The 22,979-nt window shown below is 45.4% G+C and overlaps 1 protein-coding gene across 1 annotated transcript in view; it reads right to left on the reverse strand.

Moving 5' to 3' along the window:
* The window catches only part of LOC142587392 (uncharacterized), a 126,598-nt gene that overhangs the window by 24,686 nt on the left and 78,933 nt on the right, over positions 1 to 22,979 (reverse strand). Inside the window, exon 2 of the mRNA XM_075698359.1 lies at positions 1,273 to 2,293. Coding sequence (XP_075554474.1) covers positions 1,273 to 2,198 — 926 coding nt within the window. The 5' untranslated portion in view covers positions 2,199 to 2,293. The remainder of the gene's footprint in view (positions 1 to 1,272; positions 2,294 to 22,979) is intronic.

The following is a 22,979-nucleotide window of genomic DNA, read 5'->3' on the forward strand; positions in this document are numbered from 1 at the left end:
ACTAAATACTACATTCTACATCACACCCAAATCAGACGAGCCGCTTAATGCTGCCCACTGTTTGCTACTTAGAAATTTTTAAGGAAACACTGTAAGTTTGGCATTCTATTGCCTTCATACGTTTAGCTCGCTTTGTTTTCTTTGTCACGTAGATGCCAGCACATTCGCAAACGATTACCTGTGCGTAAATGCCCCTATATTAAGCGGTTAAGCGCCCTTCAACGTTTCATGCAGGTATGGGCTTAGAACACAGCAAAGGTTAATATATTTCAGAGAGAGAGTGCTTGAAAGAGCAAAGTGAAAGGCGATGGAGAGCAGAAGGGCAGATCAATATTAAAACCGTCTGATTAACTTCTGTGACAGGCGCAAAGCAGACATTTCTTGAGAATGCAAGAGAAATGCCGATCCAATTGCGTGCTTTTTTCCTGTCTCGCGCCATATGCTTTAACGACCCTCCAGAAGACTTGAATGCGGTAAGAAGATGCTCTGTTTTTCCAAAAAACTGCTGCATTATTTTTGCTACCGCATCAGGTAGCCTACACGCTACATTTTTTGCTTTAACTTTAGTAAATCACCACTATGCAATGTTTATTCGCAAATATATTACAGAAGTTCACGACTGTATACTATACCTATGATTAGACTTCATATTTCTACGCAAATGAAACAGCTTCAAAGGTATTTTAGCAGTTCTACTGCGCAACCATGTGAAGGTTACTGATCGCGTGTAGACCGATGCATCAAATGTTATGAGAATGCGCACCCATACTTACAAAGCTCGAAATGATTGCATTTATTTTTTTTCTCTAGCTCACTATTTCCAGATGGAAAAACGATTGCCTCCACCACCTTGCAAAGCTTGATTGAATCCTTCTGTAATTTGAATTTTTCGTTTGGGTTGAAAACCGCGCGCGATATACTGAAGGTATACCACAATACCGATATACCAAAAGCACCGACGACATAATCAAAGCTTTTTTAGGTTGGTGAATATTACCGCTTTGTAGCACAGGCAACTGTTACCGCAAGCAATGAAAAACGATGGAGAGGAAATTATTATTATTTGTATATGTCACTAGGTGAGTTCAACTCAAGGCATAATTACTTTAAAGAAGTACCGTTAATATCGCTAAGTTCCGATAATAGGCGCCAGTGTGCGATGCGGACGAATGTTTTAAGGGGTGATAGTTCGGAGGAGGAGCACTTGAGTTATAATAGTTCTGTAAATGTCGTAATTAGACCCCCGTGCTTTGTGACTGTTCATAGACTTACTTGATGTCCAGGTTCCACGGAAGACTCGTGACGACGCTTTTTCCAATGTACACCCGTAGCAGACGCTCTACGTTGGCGCCAATGCTGTGGTTGTAGAAGAAGAAGCGGTCCACGCCGACGATCCGATGGAACTCTACAAACTCTGCCAGCCACGATGCCCTGTCGTACTCGTAGTGAAGAGGCTTGACGCAGACCGCGAAGTGGCCGGTCGCTTCACCAGGTCTCGTCTCCAGGGGCCATACTGGTTTCCAAGGGCTCCACTGCAGCTCATAGGTCTCCTTCAATCGCACTCGAATGGGCGGTGCATTGTCCGCGTCGTCCGAGTAGGGACACGAGAAGAAGGCCGCGCCATACTTGAGCTTCCAGTTCTCGTTAATGGTCTTCTGTGCAGCGGCGACCACTTTGGCGTCACCGTTGGCATACTCAAGTCTGCAGGAGATTTGGGCGCCGCCGACGCTGGCGTAAGCGCCGATAACCCGAACCACCGGGACGGCGAGGCGGTTGTCCAAGTACGCCGAGTAGAGGAATATCTTTAACTTTGTCCTCGGGTAGGTGTCGGTGGAGACCCAGTCGCCTTCGCTCTGTGGTTGCTCCTTAAACGTGTCCTGCAGGTGCAGCCTTGCTGTTGATGATAATGACGGGCTTTTTTCTCTCCGAGATAACTCGCTCTCGGGAGATGTGTTTGATATTACAGGTGCCCCTACAAAGGCAACTGTGAAATGAGTTTTCGCAGACGGTGGAAAAATCGCGTCACCTTCTTCTACATTTTGATCCGAAATACCGGAAAATCGATAGAGAGCCTGCGTCCAGAATGTGACGGTGAGCACGGCGACCAGAAGTGACACAGCCCTGATGAGCCGGAAGACAAAACCAGCACCTCTGTGCCGTTCTACTCGCCACCGTCGTGGCGTGCATCTGGTCATCATCCGGAACAGGAACTGACATGGGCTGCTGTGGTGCGAACACCGGTGACGTTTCTTCTACGGTAGCGGGCAAAGGGAGCTCCACGGCCGACTAGTACCTGTTGCGAAAAACCAGAAATAAGAATTAGTTACGTACCGCTTAAGAGCAAAACGCTTATTTAAGACTGCACGAGTTATGAAAACCCCAAAATAAGTGTAGGCGAGAGCATAGATTACTGCTTCTTATTTTTCGAAGGATATTGATTATCTTTAAACGTGCTTAGTGAAGATAAAATCAGACATCCACGTGTTTGTAGCAATTGCTACAAAGGAAACCCATACGGGTCTCTCGAAAGAAAAGCCTCGCAGTTGCAGAAAAATTCGTCCTGGTCCGGCGAAGCCGCATACCATCTGAGCTAACCAGGCAGCTAGCAGATGGCAGACTTCGCCCTGCTAGGAATTACGAAAGATTCCCCCTATACAAAGAATGCAATAGAATGCAGTTTGCAGAACTCAGACATTAGTGGAGGTTATAGTGTGGGTGTGATGTAACAAAGTGGGCAGTATTAACCGTCTTCGTAGACTCACAAAAGTTGCAGCAACTTTAAGCAAAGAACAAGGCAAACACCCCCTCTGGCAGCTGCGATCTCTCGTATACTCTATGCTAACATGGGAGCCCTCTCGCCTGTATATAACTAGCTGCGCCTTTCCATTTTATATTTCTCACGCCCCTCCCTTGAGGACGCTGCGGAATGTACGCGTTTTTATTGCGATAGCAGTTATATAGACGCTCCAGGCGCATTTCTGCTGCCGGCGTCGCCATCGACGTGAGGTTTCGTGCAAAGTCCAAGGGCGGTAGCACGTTCCCGAGAGCGCTACGCTGTGTGCGCGAGTGAAAGCGTGCTAGGGGAGAGGACGATCGCGGCCCAATCTCGCCCGCGCGAAAGGAACGGAAGCGTAGAGGAAGCGCGCCGTCTTGCGTGGTTGGTGGTGTGCGTCGTTTCTAGGCGTGGTAACCGAAACTACAAATTTAAAAAGCTGTTACGCTACATCCTTTTTTCCTAAACTGGCTGAAATTCCGGCCTTTTCATACTAAGGGCTGAGAGGACCGAACACAAAGGTGTTGAAAGTGAGAAAAATATAAAATGCTTTATCATTTTTTTGCTTGTCAGCCATCATATGTATAAGAAAATTATGCTTTTCAGACTAATTCCTTGTGCGTCTTCTTTTAATTCCGTGTGCTTTATTTCAGCTCCTAACTGCTGCGCTATGATTCGCGCCTGTTCTACGCGAGTAGCGCTTTCCGCCAGAAATTCTGCGACATCTGTAATATCCGCTAACACCTCTTTCCCGATTGGCGATGGCGCAACTCGACAGGCCACATCTTCTGTTTTGATGGCACGGCATGGGCAGTTTAATTTAGAAAGCAGGGCTTTTTACCTGATGTAATTATAAATAGTGGGTTAATGTTTTAATTGTCATAGGGCAACGGCTTCTTCGTCTCTTGGTATATCATTTTAAAATTTACAGCCAAGACATTTTTAAACTCCAACCCGTTCCGAGAGATTTCGCCACACTTATAATTTTGCTAGGCACCCGCTGACACATGAAACGCTATTCCACCGGACACTATCCTGTTTCCCCACGTTAACTAAACTTTCGCGAAGCCCATCATGCAGTTTCTTCGTTTGTTCGTGCTGTCATTTTATAGCGATTGCAAAGTAAATGTGGCCATTTGAACATGGACACGCATCTTTTAGGCGGCATCATTCCTATATGTTGTATGTTGTTCCTAAACGGGTACTGTGCAATAAAACACTGTGTGCTAATCCGTTGAGCTGTTGTTGCGTGTATATTTGGCGGAGCATATCTGTTTAAGAGGCACAAAACGCAAGCTTCTCAATCTACTCGACAAGCCCTTGTAAGCAATCAAAACGACTATTGTCGAGCTGTGAATCGCGGGTAAATATTAGAACGGCGACAACGCGTTATATGGCTAACAAATTTTACCTAACTTTAATATGTTCTGCTATAGCCAACGTGATGGCGCATTGGTTGTGACGTTGTGCTGCAAATCCTGAGGGCGCCGGATCGAATCCCAGCTGAGGCGGCCGCATTTCGGTGGAGGCGAGGAGGGAACGCCCATATGTACGGTGCACTGGACGCTAGTGAAAGAGCCGCAGGTCGTCAAAACCAATCCGAACTCTGTCGCAACGGCATGCGTCATAAATATATCGAGGTATTGGCATGTGAAAGCCCACAATTCTTTTTAATATGTTGTCAAATGGCAATCAAAGTGTGAACAAGCGTTCACGAGCGAACGTTCACAAACGTGAAACCTAAACTCGTTTTTTATTCGGTAGTATTCTGCGTGGTTACGTTCCCACTTTTAAAACATTGAAGCTCAGAAACTTTGCAAATACAGCCTGAGGTAGAAATGACGTCAAGTACAGTTAGGTGGGGTCTCCGCGGAGGAGTAGATGTATGTAGACGCGCCTTCCGATACAGCTCTATCTCTTTACCAAAACATCTAGCGGAAGTTATTCTATGAATTGTTATTTTTTTAGCCAGGCAAGGCTTCTTGAACGGAAAAGAAGTCTTTTTCTAGTCGTTAGGATTTATTTACAGAGACGGAAAAGATAGCTGCGCGTCCAGTCTGCACAGAGGCCTCCAACTGCCATCTCGTGTTCCGTATGACATGTAGGGCACTCGGCTGTGAAGGACGGGCGGTAGAAATAAAGCGCTTGCTTTTTTTGACAGCTTGCTTGGGGAGTTTGTCATACTTTGCGTGGATCCGCGTGCTCAAGTCCCATTTCACGTGCTTCGCAAGCTCTACTTTTTCAGTGGAAAACTCAAAGGACAACTACAGCGCCTCCGATAATTAAACGATCGCGTGCTCCTCTCCGGACTTCGCAGGTATTTCCTTCACACACCGAGACGCCAACAGGGTGAAGCACGTCACGTCAACACGGTAATAGCTTACGACTGGTCCATTTACGAGAGACATCAGGGGCAGAATTATCTGGCCATCACTTTCGGAGGCGGTTTCTCTTTCTCGATATTTCGCGACACTCGGCGCCAGACGTTTCCGCGTGCACAGCCCACCGCTTTTCTGGCGCTGCGCCAAGCTCGCTCCCTTCGCGCAGTGCCAATGGCACAGCCGGCATTACGCTCCGACGCAGTCAGTGTCAATTCTCGCGAAAGCTCGCAAAAGTAAGACGACCTAGGAAAGTTATCGCTAGAGTACACTTCTTCAGTTCCATTTGGTGTGCTACCATATCTTGAGTCATGCAGTCACAGGCCCAAGCATTCTGGACGCCTGACTTTGGTGGCGTGTGCGATCATGTCATCTGGCCACTTCCAGCACATTTTGCACTGCGCCCGTGGCTGCAGCCACGTGTAGCCAGAAAACGTGTAGTCCGAATAAACGCAAGGGGTTGGCTTATTCGAACGAGACATACCGCAATGGTGACCTTCGGTACAGAAGTCGCTTCCGTGCGTCGCCTAGAGACGGACGCTGGGAACAGGAGAGCACGCTTGTAGGCAGATAAAGCAGCTGGCTCACCTTCTAGCTCTGTATATATTATAGCACCGCTACGAGAAGTGCAGACTGCGAGTGAAACTGAGGACGAACGCTGAGAACGCCCGTTTTTTATATTGAAATTGTGCGGTGAATTATGTTGTCGAAGCATTTATGTCTAATAACCGTCTCACACAGCCTCAGCGAAAGGTAAAGCAACAAAATCACTTTCAATTATCTAAGTTGCACTGAAGGTTATGACAATGTCTGAACTCTACAAATAACAGTATAATGTGGCGTTAACTTGAGATGTGTGCTTCCTTTCTTTCAGAACTCTCTACTTGATAGCAGAGGAAAATTGTTAATGGCACAACTAGCCGGCTACTGGAAAATAACGTATGAAGATCCGACAAAGGCAACACGAAAACAGAAAAGTGCCAAGGACGTACGTGACGCTTGTGCCCAATTTCAGGCTCCTGTGATTGCTGCACAATCATATTCACGTTCTCCTTATCTTTAGAATTGCGCACTATTTATGCACTGGGTGGCTTTATATGATATAGACACCCTATCCATGGGTGCATATATACGTTATCTGTGGAATATGTGCAAAAAAATTATAAATCTATTAGAATAGTGCTGAAGCACCAAACGAACTACTATTCGTAGCATTTTGCTTGCACTAGATCAAGAGGCGTCAGTACAAATTCCAGAAGCCAAAACGCGCTTGAACAAGCAAGGTCCTTGATGTCAACATCTGATGTAAAAGAAAACGCATACATACGCCGACACTCTTAGACAAATGTACACCCTTTGGCGTGTATATCTGCGCCACAACAGTAATCGTCATCTCACTTGCTTGCGTTTCCTTTCTTGAAAATGCCGCGCCCGCTACTTTCTGATCGGGAATGCTATGTCATGCTGATAATGCGCATGCCGTTCGTTACTGGGAAATACCGGGCTCGCTGCGTGAAAAAAAAAAAGAAATGCGGTCAAGCCAGATGACGTTGTTTGTTGCACGGCAAGATACGACCTAAGGGGTGTAATTTTGTTTTAGTGTGTAGGTGAAAGCACGTCGATGTCGCAACCGCGTAAGCCAAAGCGCTTAACGGGCCAGAAGAGGGTCGTCGTGTCCAGTTTCTAGCTTGGGAGGATTTATTTTTCAGCGTGTCCGGTGGGACCCGCCAACGGAGCGCTGACGGACGCCCTCCAACAAATAATGGGTTTGGAGGAAAATGCATTCTGCATGAAGAGCAACAGCAGGAAGACTAACGCCGCCCCTAGCCGCGGCCGTGGTCACTCAGACTAATGGAACCGCGGCGCTGCTTGCCGACCTACGCAGACGTGTGCATTTTTTATGTCGGGAATTCCATGGAAGTCGCTACGCATGGCGGGCCACCCTGCGCTTAGGCGCACTGGACAGACGCCAACAAGCCTGGTAAAAGAAGGGGCTTCGCAGCAATTCTAGCCCTTGCTTTTCATCTTGTGCCGCGAGAAAAGCTACAGGCGACATTAGACTCTACCGCACACCTGAGCCTCAACTTGCCGATTATAACGTAGAAGAATCGACATTTCGGCGAGTCGGTACTCGTTGAACTTTATTAAGGGGCAGCGCAAGGCGACGAAGACAGAAGGCAGGAAAGACACAGGACAGCGCTGAACTCACAACTGACTTTATTAGAAGGCTTACAAAACTTATCTACTACAACCCATACCCAGGTGAGTTCTTGTGATTACTTGTGATAATTACTTGTGATAATTACTTGTGAGTTCAGCGCTGTCCTGTGTATACCCTGCTTTCTGACTTCGTCGTCTTGCGCTGCCCCTTCAAGATGCTGATTATAAGCAAAAGGCGCAATGCTAGAGGACAAGCAGAAGCTAAAGACTTGTATTTACCGCTGTCCTTACTCTATTATGAAGGCTGCGTCTCTAGGATGCCTAACTTGAATCTTAGGCGCGGCACTCCAAAAAACTTTTCCATATGTATAGTGTCTCAACGTTCGAAATTGAGCGTAGCTTTTTGAGGTCTTCGATCTATCCCTTCATCTAAAAGAGCTCGCCTCTCGCTCTTCAATGTATCATTTGTTTCCTTGCCAGATATGCCGCTGGACACGCAAAACGACAGCTTTCTTTTTTCTTTCTTTTTGATGACACGTAACATAGGGGTTTACACATCTTGCTATAGAAAAGTACCAAACGGTGAGAGAATGACAATCAAAATATACTGATTTAGAGGCAGTGCTCATTTAATAAATATAATAAGAAATAACAATAATAAATATAACACCCCTAACAAGTTAGGCGTGCGCAGCTATTTCAACAAAGAAATACTTTCCAGGCGTCTGTTCCTTGAAAGAGGTGCTGCGAGGATGGAGGTAAGGGAGACGATGACCATTGCATGACACATCTACTAACAGCGCATTTTTGTATGTTCCACATCCTGGAGAGCCTTTTTTCTAAACCCAAATAGTTGATCAATCATTGCTGTGACGGCGAATATTCATGTCAGTACTCTATGTTGCGCAAGCTTCTAGAAACCAAGTGTATATTCCATTGAACTTCAGGATGGTTGCAATGTGGTCTTATTTGTAATGCATCTTCAAGGGGTGTACAGTAGTGCGATTGAAAGACGGGACAAAGGAAGCCACACAGGGACATACAAAGCGCTGTGTGTCCCTGTGTGTCTTCTTTTGGCCCATTTTTTAATCGCGATACCGTACACCCCTGGAAGAACAGCGCTGTATGTCCCTGTGTGCCTTCCTTTGGCCCATTTTTTAATCGCGATACCGTACACCCCTGGAAGAACTTCAGGAGACCAAAATATCTTACTCAGTTCAGTCGGGGCGATAAAGACGCTGCCTGTGCAAGGAGGTCGAACGTACTGTCCTGATCCTGAAGACGGCCATCGCGAGTGCGCATTATTTGCGCTTTTGAGGCGTGGCCGGACCGGGCTTGTAGGGAAATTCAACACTTCAGAAGCTCTCAAAATTCGGTAAGGACGGCAACTTCTCTCCTGCCCTGCTGTCCATACCTCTTTAAACTGTTCCTTATCTACTAAGCGGTGGACGTTTCAAGGAAGACAAGGCGGTGCCCTAATTGCGCGCCCTCATATTTAGTAACACACACACATATATATATATATATATATATATATATATATATATATATATATATATATATATATATATATATATATATATATATATATATATATTGTTGTATTCATATAGGAGGTTGTGGCCAAGTACTGCACCAGGGTGGCCAATCCTGCTCTGGTGAGAGAGTGCGTTACCGGTTCTGGTCACCGGGATCAGGCCGCACTCCAGGCCTGTTTGTGTAATTTTCTCAACACAAGGTTTTTTTTTTTTTTGTATTTCCCGGTGGAGAATTGCGCGGCACCGGGATTTGAATCACGGTCCTCTTGCACTGGAGACGGATACTCTACCGTCCCCGCAGGAGTTAAATTAAAAATTGAATTATGCTGTTTTGCGTGACAAAACCACTTTCTGATTATGCACGCCGTAGTGGAGGACTCCGAAAATTTCGACCACCTGGGGTTCTTTAACGTGCACCTAATTCTAAGTACACGGGTGTTTTCGCATTTCGCCCCCATCGAAATGCGGCCGCCGTGGCCGGGGTCCGATCCCGCGACCTCGTGCTCAGCAGTCTAACACCATGACCACTGAGCAACCACGGCGGGTCCCGCAGGAGTTGTACGCCTCATTTAACCTACAGTGGTGCCCTATTTGATCAGTCAAGGTGGACCAATCTGAGCTCGGTTATACCGCATGGATGGCACTCGGCTAGAGAACCTGGTATTTATGACCTGCACATGTGTGGCCACACATAATTGAGGATATATAATTTTTTTTTTTAGGAGGGTTTCCGTACAGTGATAAAAGGAAGGAAAATACATTAAAAGAAAAAGAAAAAAAAGGAAGAAAAAAGGAACATAACATGTGATTTGAACTCGTGATCCTTCAATGTTGCCCGGAAAGGTAGCTCAGTCGGTTGGTTCGTCAAGCCAACGGTTACTTTCAAGCGCCAAAGCTCCTGTTCCGAGCATCATACTTATGTGGAAAGGGCCTGATGTTGTCCGCGGCAGTCGATTTTTGCTGATTCTGAGTGGTTGGAAGGCATAATTTCTTGGAAAAATGGCCGCCAGAGGAGCAGCGTGAACTCGAGCGGCTTTAGAGACTAGGAAAACTGCCTTTTAAGGGCGGAGAAGAGGGAAGGAAAAGGAAGCAAACTTGCAGCGCCGTGGTTTTAAGGCGCAACCGTGGTAGAGAAACGGAAAGGCGATATAAGCATGCGTGGCCATGATACGCACACGACAAACTGCCTTACAATATTTAGACTTGAGGGGAAGCTTCGTAAACAAACTATAATACGGCAATGAGCACTCGAATACGACGAGAGAAATAATTGAGACGTGGAAAATTCCCTAGAAATAAATCTGGTTTGCGAGACAAATGCTTGTATGTATGGAATCTCTTAAAAGATGAGGGGGGAAATATGCGCTCACCGAGAGGGCATCGTCCGCACGAGACCACGACCAGGCTCCTTACGGGGATGTGGAGAGCTTCGCGGCCGGAACGAAGCCCCCCCTCTCCGCCGGCCCAGGGTGGAAAACGCGCTTTCCGATCGCTCAAGGTTGCGCGGATATTGTGTAGCTCTAACGTCTAGGAAAAAGCTTAAACAGGTGCGGGGGCGCCACGCATAGCGTGGGAAGCTAGCCGCCGGAATAGCTATCTCAAGTACTGCTGCTGGCGAGGGCGAAATACCTTCGTGGAATTATAATAACCCTAATAGGACTTCTTTCAAAGAAAAAACAAAGAGAAGAAAAAAGAAAAGGGAAACGGCTCAGAAGGCTATACTACGAGAGCTATGACAGGCCGCCATTGGAATCTGAACCTGGCAACGTTTAACGTTAGAACGCTATCTAGTGAGGCGAGTCTAGCAGTGTTATTGGAGGAATTAGAGGGTAGTAAATGGGATATAATAGGGCTCAGTGAGGTTAGGAGGACAAAAGAAGCATATACAGTGCTAAAAAGCGGGCATGTACTGTGTTACCGGGGCTTAGCGGAGAGACGAGAACTAGGAGTCGGATTCCTGATTAATAAGGAAATAGCTGGTAACATACAGGAATTCTATAGCATTAACGAGAGGGTGGCAGGTCTTGTTGTGAAACTTAATAAGAGGTACAAATTGAAGGTGGTACAAGTATATGCCCCTACATGCAGTCATGATGACCAGGAAGTCGAAAGCTTTTATGAAGACGTGGAATCGGCGATGGGTAAAGTCAAAACAAAATACACTATACTGATGGGCGACTTCAATGCCAGGGTAGGCAAGAAGCAGGCTGGAGACAAGTCAGTGGGGGAATATGGCATAGGCTCTAGGAATAGCAGAGGAGAATTATTAGTAGAGTTTGCAGAACAGAATAATATGCGGATAATGAACACCTTTTTCCGCAAGCGGGTTAGTCGAAAGTGGACGTGGAGGAGCCCGAATGGTGAGACTAGAAATGAAATCGACTTCATACTCTGCGCGAACCCTGGCATCATACAAGATGTAGACGTACTCGGCAAGGTACGCTGCAGTGACCATAGGATGGTAAGAACTCAAATTAGCCTAGACTTGAGGAGGGAACGGAAGAAACTGGTACACAAGAAGCCAATCAATGAGTTGGCGGTAACAGGGAAACTAGAGAAATTCCGGATCAAGCTACAGAACAGGTATTCGGCTTTAACTCAGGAAGAGGACCTTAGTGTTGAAGCAATGAACGACTATCTCATGGGAACCATTAAGGAGTGCGCAATAGAAGTCGGTGGTAACTCCGTTAGACAGGAAACCAGTAAGCTATCGCAGGAGACGAAAGATCTGATCAAGAAACGCCAATGTATGAAAGCCTCTAACCCTACAGCTAGAATAGAACTGGCAGAACTTTCTAAGTTAATCAACAAGCGTAAGACAGCGGACATCAGGAACTATAATATGGATAGAATTGAACAGGCTCTCAGGAACGGAGGAAGCCTAAAAACAGTGAAGAAGAAACTAGGAATAGGCAAGAATCAGATGTGTGCGTTAAGAGACAAAGCCGGCAATATCGTTACTAATATGGATGAGATAGTTCAAGTGGCTGAGGAGTTCTATAGAGATTTATATAGTACCAGTGGCACCCACGACGATAGTGGAAGAGAGAATAGCCTAGAGGAATTCGAAATCCCACAGGTAACGCCAGAAGAAGTAAAGAAAGCCTTAGGAGCTATGCAAAGGGGGAAGGCAGCTGGGGAGGATCAGGTAACAGCAGATTTGTTGAAGGATGGTGGTCAGATTGTTCTAGAGAAACTGGCCACCCTGTATACGCAATGCCTCATAACCTCGAGCGTACCGGAATCTTGGAAGAACGCTAACATAATCCTAATCCATAAGAAAGGCGACGCCAAAGACTTGAAAAATTATAGACCGATCAGCTTACTGTCCGTTGCCTACAAAGTATTTACTAAGGTAATCGCAAATAGAATCAGGAACACCTTAGACTTCTGTCAACCAAAGGACCAGGCAGGATTCCGTAAAGGCTACTCGACAATAGACCATATTCACACTATCAATCAAGTGATAGAGAAATGTGCAGAATATAACCAACCGTTATATATAGCTTTCATTGATTACGAGAAAGCGTTTGATTCAGTCGAAACCTCAGCAGTCATGGAGGCATTACGGAATCAGGGTGTAGATGAGCCATATGTAAAGATACTGGAAGATATCTATAGCGGCTCCACAGCCACCGTAGTCCTCCACAAAGAAAGCAACAAAATCCCTATAAAGAAAGGCGTCAGACAGGGAGATACGATATCTCCAATGCTATTCACAGCGTGTTTACAGGAGGTATTCAGAGGCCTGGAGTGGGAAGAATTGGGGATAAAAGTTGATGGAGAATACCTTAGCAACTTGCGATTCGCTGATGATATTGCCTTGCTTAGTAACTCAGGAGACCAATTGCAATGCATGCTCACTGACCTGGAGAGGCAAAGCAGAAGGGTGGGTCTGAAAATTAATCTGCAGAAAAGTAAAGTAATGTTTAACAGGCTCGGAAGAGAACAGCAGTTTACGATTGGTAGCGAAGCACTGGAAGGGGTAAGGGACTACATCTACTTAGGGCAGGTAGTGACCACGGATCCGGATCATGAGACTGAAATAACCAGAAGAATAAGAATGGGCTGGGGTGCGTTTGGCAGGCATTCTCAAATCATGAACAGCAGGATGCCACTATCCCTCAAAAGGAAAGTGTATAACAGCTGTGTGTTACCAGTACTCACATATGGGGCAGAAACCTGGAGACTTACGAAAAGGGTTCTGCTGAAATTGAGGACGACGCAACGAGCTATGGAAAGAAGAATGATGGGTGTGACATTAAGGGATAAGAAAAGAGCAGATTGGGTGAGGCAACAAACGCGGGTAAACGACATCTTAGTTGAAATCAAGAAAAAGAAATGGGCATGGGCCGGACATGTAATGAGGAGGGAAGATAACCGATGGTCACTAAGGGTTACGGACTGGATTCCAAGGGAAGGGATGCGTAGCAGGGGGCGGCAGAAAGTTAGGTGGGCGGATGACATTAAGACGTTTGCAGGGACAACATGGCCACAATTAGTTCATGACCGGGGTAGTTGGAGAAGTATGGGAGAGGCCTTTGCCCTGCAGTGGGCGTAACTAGGCTGATGATGATGATGATATATATATATATATATATATATATATATATATATATAACTTCGGAGACAGGATACCGTTGAACTCAACAGACTCTCACTCTTCATTTTCCGACCGACGAAGAATAGATAAAGCAGTTGGTTTTTTTCACTGTGCTGAAACAAACACTAAGTGCACGTACTGCCTCCACGCACATTTGTCTAGATCTCGACAGCCGTGTTTTCTCAAAGTTTGCTGGGCCACGATAATTTCTTTCTCAGCAACTGGTAGTAATGACCCTCCACCTCTTCGCGCTGCCGCGTGTGATGCGAAGACAGCCCTCTAGTTAGCGATTAATCACGCAAAGTGTTAAGGCGTGCCTTCAGTTTCAATCCTGCAGGCCACGTACGATCGCCTGGCGTATAGACAGCATCGTTAATCGAAAAGGGTACTGAAACTGCACGGCTAGAAGCAAGTGCACTGTGAACCAGACTCATTGGCAAGGCATGCACAAGCTGCCTATTAACTGTCTTTCGTAGACGGCGTACACGCACTTCGGAACACGCCGCTTCTGCACTTCAAACAAGTGTGCTAATGGTTGTGAGCTCTGGCGTAAAGATATTGGTGATTTCTACTTTCAGCTCCAGAGCTGATTTGAAGCATAAAAAGGGGAAAAACGAATGGCGCCAATGATAAACCTGAAAAAAGCGGCATTTCCTTGGACTGTAGCGACTTGATCACGACGTGACCACGCATTTGTTGGTGCTACTGTAGATGCAAGAGCTTTCATGTATTTCATGTGGACCTTGGTCCCATTTGCACCTTAGTATCCTGCTCTGATTCAATAATGCCCAAGAGTGTCTCACAAGAATGCCTAAAAATTTTCTAAGCGGTACTTAGCATCGTATTCCAGGGGAATAGCGTTTTTTATATGCCTCATACTTATTACACGAAACATTCCTAACATTCAAATATAAGTAATCCAACAATAAGGAAAGGTAATGCAATATGGGCTAGGAATTTTTACTCGAAGCGCATGTTGTTCGTTCTTTTTGAGGCACGTGATAAGCGAATCACTGCCAATAGAGCTCACGCAAGTGTAGTTAAAAAGGTCCTCAAAAGTAGGGGTGTGCGAATATTCGAAACATTGGTATAACAAATCGAACAGTGTCCTGTTCGATTCTGTCTACAAATTGAATGATGGCAATTGGTAGATGCGAATATTTTTCGAATAGTTCTAAAACATTTCGGATCAACTGCGCCCAATTACATATATGGCTAGAGCAAAAGTACGGTGAAGTTTTTGTCCCCGCGGCCACGTGGTAAAGGCATGAAACACGAGAACCTCCGTCGTGGAGCAGGCATGCTCACTTAGGCAGCCATGCTTAACAGGCTACACAGTGATTATTCACACTCTCTCTATAACCCTGCGCATGGCAAGAAACTACTCGTTTGCTTTTAATTATACATTTGTGCTTCTAATAAACAACGCTTCATAACGTACTATGCAATGGCAGAAACTTGCTATATTTAAGGTTACTGCGACGTTAAAACTACATTGTCTTAATTGTGATAACGGCAGTTCAATACTCGAAAACTATTTGAAAAGTATTCGATATTCGATGTGATTCGATTCGCTTCTGGCACTATTTGATTCGTATACGATTCGACCTCAAAATCCATTATTCGTGCACCCCTACCTAAAAAGTATTATGATGTCCTACAAGCAAGAACTGCTTAAAAATAACGCCGGCATGGCAGTGATGTGCTCGCTATTCAAGTAGTTTTGGGCACATTTGCATGAGTTGTGTTCCCACGAGGGGCATGCAACGTAAAAAAGATATAAATCAGTGAAAGAAACCATTCATTTCACACTTGTCCCAATTTTAATTGCTTTTTTTCTACATGTTTTTCATTACAGAGCGGACACATGCTTGTTGCTGTAGACCAACTTTAGGTGGGCTGCAGTACGACTGAGAATACTCTTGTTGCTTGGCGTAGCGTGTAGGTACATCATAAGGCCATAAAATGCTACAATAATACAATAAATGAAAGAACCAACATAGAAGCAGGAGACGACAAATTTGCTTGCGGAATGGTTAGCATACAAACGGAACACAATCCTAGAAACCACAGCGGAGTCTGGGTTCTTCCCTGTAGACGCCGACTTTTTACATTTTTTCTCCTCGAGTCTGGAGATGCGTCATGGGGAAGGATTCTAGACACGGTGTTCCGCCGCATTCATGTCAAAAAAAAAAGAAACCAGGACACCAAAGAGGAAGCTGCTGCGGGCATATCATGGAGAACAGCGAATGTGTTTTGCGCGCCGTAGGGACAGCCTTCAGGGTCACAAAAGAAAACATGATAAAAACAGGCTGCGATGCGAGCCGAGATGGGCAATTCCGCTGGATAAATGGTGCGCGCGGGGAGCGCCAGTCACGTCTTTTTCGCAACCGACAAATAGGACTGTCAGATTCTTCTGCACTGAGTGGAGGGGAATGGGAAAGCAGCAGTAACTCGGGAGTTTGTTTGGTTTCACCTCGCGTAGAACGCCAATTCGTGCCGATATGGAGATGACGAAGGGCCGTGTAAACAGACGAAAATGATATGTGAACGAGGCTCATCAGACGCCAGACTGGTAGGAAAGAGGCAGCAATCCGGTTATCATCAGTTAGGTACGCCAGCCGAGTTTTGCCAAACTTGAGTTTGTTGAAGCATAGCCTCCGCACGTTAGCGTCGACAAATGAAGCACAAGCGGAAAAATTCAGATGGGACTCAAGTGTAAAGTTGGTTAAAGTGAAAATCATTCTGCAGCTCCTAACAGGTTCCACGTGCGACTCACAGAAATGCGCATTGAGCAACCACTTTCTGCTTCAATAATAAATAATTGCACACTCGGGTAGTTATTTCACGTTATTTCTTTTTCTAGTTAGAAGCGGAATTCAATATTCTCGCTTGAATTACCTGCAGAGCCGTAAATTATTTGCATGTGTAATTGCAGTGTTCAGGATACTTGATGAAATGGTTCCCGCAACTCTTCATATTTCTGAAATCTGCTTCAGCATGCCAAGAAGCAGATATGGTAATTTAGATAATATTCTAGCTTTTTTTCTAGCAAAATGGTACCTTTCCAGAGGGATTTAGTTGAAGACGTTGCTTACAAGTAGCTATTCTTCAAGGGTCTTAAATATATCCCTTCGTAGTACTCACACGCAAATATATTCACGGGAATTATGCTTGCGTAAAAAATGAAGAGTATGTATAATATATGTAAGCAGATGTAATCTAGTACGTGGCTGAGGAGAACCTCGCCCGTCGTTTTCCGAAAGCTCATCGTCTCCGCACTGCAAGGCACTGCGCAGAGTAGTCGCTATTATATATAAATATATCAAAACTCTTCGGTTTCCGGCCTCATTCTGAACAAGGGAATCGTAAGGAACCAGAAAAGCAAAACGGTCCTGTTTTACATGGCCAGTGACCGACACGTTTGCACGAGTTGCGCAAACTTCAGTGCGTACTGCTAATTTTCTACCAGAACATTTAAAGGAGGGTGGTTGCTAATCCCACCATGTATAGTTTGTATACACTGCAAAATAAAGGATTATGAAAGAGAGGTTCATCTTTGTGAGTCATTTATGCAAAAGAAAACTCATTATGGCGGAGAAAAGTGCGGAATTGAAATCTTGGTGTACAAAATTATAATTAAGCTCTTGTACCCGGCTTCCTCGAATCACCTAATGAATACTAACGAGTATATACGCTTCTGGGCACAAATCCTTGCTGCACTCAAACACTGCATAAGACAAAATCCCTCGTGTAAATACGTAAATAAACGCCTTCACTTCGAGTCCAGTAATCTTTATGGACAAATTGAATGAGAAAGCGAAAGAAAAACGGGTCGCGAAACAGGAGACAAAAAAAAAGGTGGCTGACAATTGCGTATATCAATAGTGCAGGCGAGCTGTTTGTAGAATGTGCAGAAAGAAATAGCTTCCTAGATTGACTACATTCTTCAGCAAGCAAACAAATGTGATCGTACAAGGCAAAGTGTGGACAAGGAGACGACACGGATCCCACCTATATTAACAGCAGTGTGCAAGCCGCACATGTGATGACTGATAAAGTGTGGTAATAACACGTTCCTAGGCGCAAAGATAAACTTACATTTCAGAATGACCGAAAGAGCATAAGTTCTCAGAGAAAAATTGGGAGAACATGACAGCGCTGAGCCGGAACACAGGCACTTGCTCGCGATTTAATATACCTATTTCCAGCGATGAAAGATTCGTGAACGCAGTATGTTAGCGCAAAGTCATAATAAAGACAAGCTGAATAATTGAAACGGATAGCCAAATACCAAGACAGTAATTAGGTGACAGGCCTTTCCAAGCAACAGGATGAATAGCAATAAAAAATGCCTAGCACAGGTGAGCATAGACTAGTAGACGACCTGAAACTTACCTGCAATCAAATATAAACAATCATAAATATAATTTTAGAAACAGCTAGGAAGCACTAACGAACGAAAGAAGTGTAAGATTAGTTCTCAGAACAGGCAGGAGTAAGCCTGTTAATGTTAATGTTAATGATAACCGAAAGAAAAAGAAATTGAATTAGGAGAAAGTGCCTCTTGGTACGTGTAGGGACCGAACCCACATTTTGATGTAGGTTTGCGATGATTTACTAGTTGAGCTGCACCCGGTACAGTTTTACCAGCTACCTGCTGCTAAATTGACGCAGTGCTTGATTCACACATTTGATATATTATAGCCGATTCGCCAACAGGACCATTAGTAGCGATAGCCATCACTCTTACAGCTAAATTCGGCACACATAAGAAAAAGAAAGAGTTCAAACGTGGCGCCAGCCATCACTGTAGCCCATTGGTAGAGCATTGCACGCATATTGATTTCAATTTTGGGATTTTACGTGCCACAACCACGCTTTTATTATGAGACACGCCTTAGTGCGGGAATGCAGATTTATTTTTACCACCAGGAGATCTTTGACCGCGCGCCTACTTTGACCCCAACCGGCGCCGAGTAATCGTATCTTTAACTTCAATTTCCGCTTTGCTATTCTTGATTGCAGACAAAGAGGAGGCAATTCACGAATTTCATAGCGAAAAAGTTCTCACGCTAAAAGCAAGTTGCAACCGAAGTGGCAGCGCGTTTGCCTTACGGCCGCCCGACTCCATGCTCGCGGCACTGTGCCTGTGTTTGCGGTCATCTTTCACCTTCGAAAAAACACTTTTATATAGCCCGTGTTTAGTATCAAAAAGCAGCACCGGGAGTTTTTTCTAATTCTGCGCAATTTTTACATTGATGCTTTGATTCTAACTATAATGTTTGGGAAGGTGAACAATTATTAATACCAATTACTAAATTAGTCGGAATGCAATAAAATAATCTATGTGTCACCAAGCAACGGCAAACAACACTACCTTGATTCTGTCTAGCTACGTGGCATTTGCATATTTTTAAGCCTTGATACACGCTAGTTGGGACACCACTTGTAAACGCCTTTTCTAGACTACAACGCTCGTATTGGTAGCAGCACCCATGGCAAGCTTGCTGATGTCACGGACGCGTTTAGCTTTGTGAATGCGTCTTTCTGTATGATTTTTTAAGGCCCAAAGTTTTTCGTGAGTTCATTTAAGGAATTAAGACCCCAGCACGACGTCAGTGATTTCGAAACCGGACGTGGCAACCGCATTTTCTGGGACGCAATGCAAAGAAAGCTCCATTTTTCAAATAATGAAGTTTGCTCCTGTGCTACATTACACACACACACACACAGACACGCACTTTCTTTTTCAACTGCCGCGCTCGTCTTTGTAGCGGCGGTTATCGCAGGCTTTCTGATCTTACAAACAGTGTTAACTTTATGAATAAGCTTTTTCTTAAGATGTTTCCTACGCTAAAATTTTGTTCGTAACAGCGCTTAGTGAATTTCACCCAAATTTCTTTTCTCTATGATTTCTTTGTCTCCATTTCTAGGTGGGGCTATAGGGCTATAACTATTGAAGCATGGAGAAAAGCTGTGAACCTCAGCGAAAGCGATGACTCGTAAAGTGAAATGCGCGGCGTTTGAAGAGAAAGTTGCTGCGTTATGACAGCATAATTAAAGTGCAAGCAAATGACAGCTTGGAGAAGTGCAATTCGGCTGGACATCCAACGGAAAGAACCTTTCAGCAAAGACGCGGCGCTCACCACGGCAACGTCTTGCGGTGAAGGGCTGGACTGGCTTGGCTCGCCTGCTGCGATGAGGCAACACATCGCACTCACGTGCAGTTGGAAAATCCCTCGCATAATCTCACTTTTCCTTTGATTAACGTTCCTCGAGTTGGCGGGCTTCTGCACAACTGACATTTCGGGTATAGCTGGTACATTGTAACAACGCGAAGTTCTAAACCTTGCTAGCGCTGTCGATGCTTTGCCTTTTGGAAGAAACTGGCAACTTTTATTAGGTTTCTGCAGATCCAGAGAAGGGATCTAAACGATTTCGGCGCAACCAGAATCGCATTTCTGCACCAGCCTAGTCTAAAGTTGAAATTTTCCCGTATACCATGATGATCATGACGTGCAACTTGCAGCAATATTGCACTTGCAATCTGCTGAGCTGAAAACGTTGCCACCATTGGATATTTCTGAGGGCAGAGCAGTTAATTGTCAGAATATCAGCATTACATGGATCAAGACAATCCATTTACGCTAAAAGCGTTCCCTCCCTGTCCGGTTACTACGGAATCATATGTTTATCAAAAAAGTAATTCTGAAAGCCCCAACAAAACTAACACATTCTTTTCATTTTACGCGCCCCGACGGAGAGCTGTGAGAGGAAGGCGGCAGAACAGCTACAAAACAGAATCCTCTCTTATCTTTCGCTATGTTCTGTACAAAAATAATGGTCGACTACATAATTCTATAAAAAAATTTGGCAAACAGGTTTGCTTCATCGCTAAAGAACAAAAATATACGAGCAGGAAGAAATATTGTACCTTAGCGTTCTACAAGAAATGCCAGCGCGTAGTGAAACACAAGAAACACACCAACGACAGCAATTCAATTATTAGACACGGCTTCATTAAGCGCCCTGTAGCACAAGATCTGCCCGGAAACTCCAAAATAGTTAAGGGAATCTGCAGAAATTGATTGAGATCACTTTTCACGCGGTACCAGCAACGAAGTTAGCAGATAATGTAATTTCGATAGCGCCTTATGCGAAATAAATGGCCGATTATGGCAGGTTAGGCGCCATGTGTTAGGTGAAAGCAGTCTTCATATAAAATCTTCTGCGTGTATAAAGGTAACTGCAATCAAGCAGAGCTATTAAAATAGCGTGGAGTTTCTAGACTCATTTGTCTTAAAGCAACTTGAGTGTGCATACATGTTTGCCAACATTAGAATTTTTTCTAGTGGCCTGATATCTTTAATTTTGATGCGAAAGCATCAGCTGCCGTCTGGACAAGCGACAAACGGCATCTAAATTTCCGTTGGCTGACACGCCGCGTCGCGAGCGCGGCTCGACGGAGCCGAGCGGGCGAAAGAGAAAGCCTGCTGCCCGGATAGCGTGCCAGGTGTTGCTAGAGGCGAGAGGGCATCCACTCGTCGCCACGTCACCCTCTCTCACAGTAGCCTCTGTTTTGCGCGCGTTCCTGGCCGCGCAAGCTCTCACCTGCATCCTAAATTCATTTCCGCAAGCCCAAATCAAAACGCGCCAAGCAGACAAAGGCGTTGATCAAGTGTTTCAAGGAAGGAAGAAAAATAAACTGTAAGGCACTAAGGCCCAGTAAAGAAGAGCGCTTGCACTGCTAACGCCCAATGTTGATCCGCCGAGCTAGAATGAAGCCAAGCGGCCCACGAAACAGCCGCAACGCACCCGTTCGCCCATGAAGATTGCATAACTCCAAGAACCGCTCAGCGGCGGCGCCTCCGATTGCAAATTGATGCGTACTCATTCACAACTCATAAGAAGTGCTTAGGTGTACTCAAATCCTTAATCTGTGCGCTGCTTTGTTCATGCAGACTTTAATGAATGAGGTGTATGCCGAGAAAGCTCCACAGCCATCATAAACATGAAGCGCTGCCAGAACCAGCAATACTTGGATTACCAACAATCAAAGGCACCTTTGAGTATCGAACATATTGAAGACACAGGCAAAATATCTATCTGAACACAATACCTTAAAAATAAAATCGTTAATATTCAGTTGATTGACGCCTCTATGTGAAATAAAAGATAGTAATTTAATGTATTCCCTGTGCTACTCCTAGATAAGAAATATTTGACATTAGGAAATAATTTTACCCGAGCGTCCTTCAGCCCATTTTTTAGTGTTTATCGTGAGTGCAGAAAATAACTTTTTGTCAAAGTTAGCTTTCCGCAATCTTTTTCTAGAACAAAGCACTCCACCTTATATTGTATTTGTTCAAGCTTGTCAACGAGTTATTACGCATGTAAGTCTCAGCACGCACATATTCTTCGCAATAGCTTATAAACACGAGGAGAGAGAGAGAGAATAAACATTTTTATTAGGTGAATGAAGCTTTGGGAAGGCGTCCTCATTGCACAATGCCTTGAGCTCGGGCCGCGTCCTTGGCCCTCGCAATCAGCCGTTGCTGATCGTCGAGTTCGGAGCTGGCCAAGGCTCTCTCCCAAAGCTCGTTAGTGGAGGAAGGGTTCGGAGGATTTTTAGGTGCGGCTCTGCAACCCCCTACTATGTGCCTGAGGGACCCGGGCTCTGCGCAGAAGCGACATTGCGGAGAGAATTGTGTAGGGTCTGTGACGTGATTTCTGGTTGGGTGGGGGAATCTATTAACCTGTAGAGCTCGGAGGAATCGCTCCTGCTCTCTAGGTAGTGACTTCGTGTGGGCGTGTATATGTTCTGCAAGTTAGCGTGAAGTGTTGGGTGATGTCTTGGTACGAGACTAGAGGGTGCATGCGCTCGGGTTCAGATTCCTCGGCGTCGGCTCGGTGGGTCAGATATCGAGCCACGTGGTTGGCGACCTCGTTGCCAGGATTGCCTTGATCAGCTGGCACCCAGGTGATCATGACTGATCCCGTTGGGGGCTTTTGATTGTTGATCCGGAGAGTAGTGGCATGAATTCAGCCGGTAGCAAAGTTGCAGTACGCCTGTTGGGAGTCGGTCGCTATGACTTCAACCTCTGTTTGGGAGAGCGCGAGGGCTATGGCCACTTTCTCGGCTTGGAAGGGATTGTTTCGTGTGAGCGAAATGCTGCTCCAATGTTCTTCGTTGAGGACTACGGTGGCTGTTGTGGCTGCGCGTCTGGGGTAAGAAGCCGCGTTTGTGTAGGCTGTAGAGGGTAAAGTCCCGTATCGCTTGTGTATGGCCAGGGCGCGGGGCTCCCTTCCCTCTGCGTGGTGCACCGGGTGCATATTGCGAGGTAGAGGCCGTACGGTGGTGTTGCTCCGGATGGCATGGCGTAAGCTCACAGTCTGAGGCGGCGAATGGCTCAGAGGGGCAGAGAGCCCAGGGGTAAGAGAATGTACCTCCCTGCTTCCGTAACCGCCAGCCTTGTTTGCTGACTAGATAAATGTGCCTCGATCAGCTCCTCGGCCGTATTGTG

Source organism: Dermacentor variabilis, chromosome 7 (genome assembly GCF_050947875.1).
Source record: "Dermacentor variabilis isolate Ectoservices chromosome 7, ASM5094787v1, whole genome shotgun sequence".
Lineage (NCBI taxonomy): Eukaryota > Metazoa > Arthropoda > Arachnida > Ixodida > Ixodidae > Dermacentor > Dermacentor variabilis.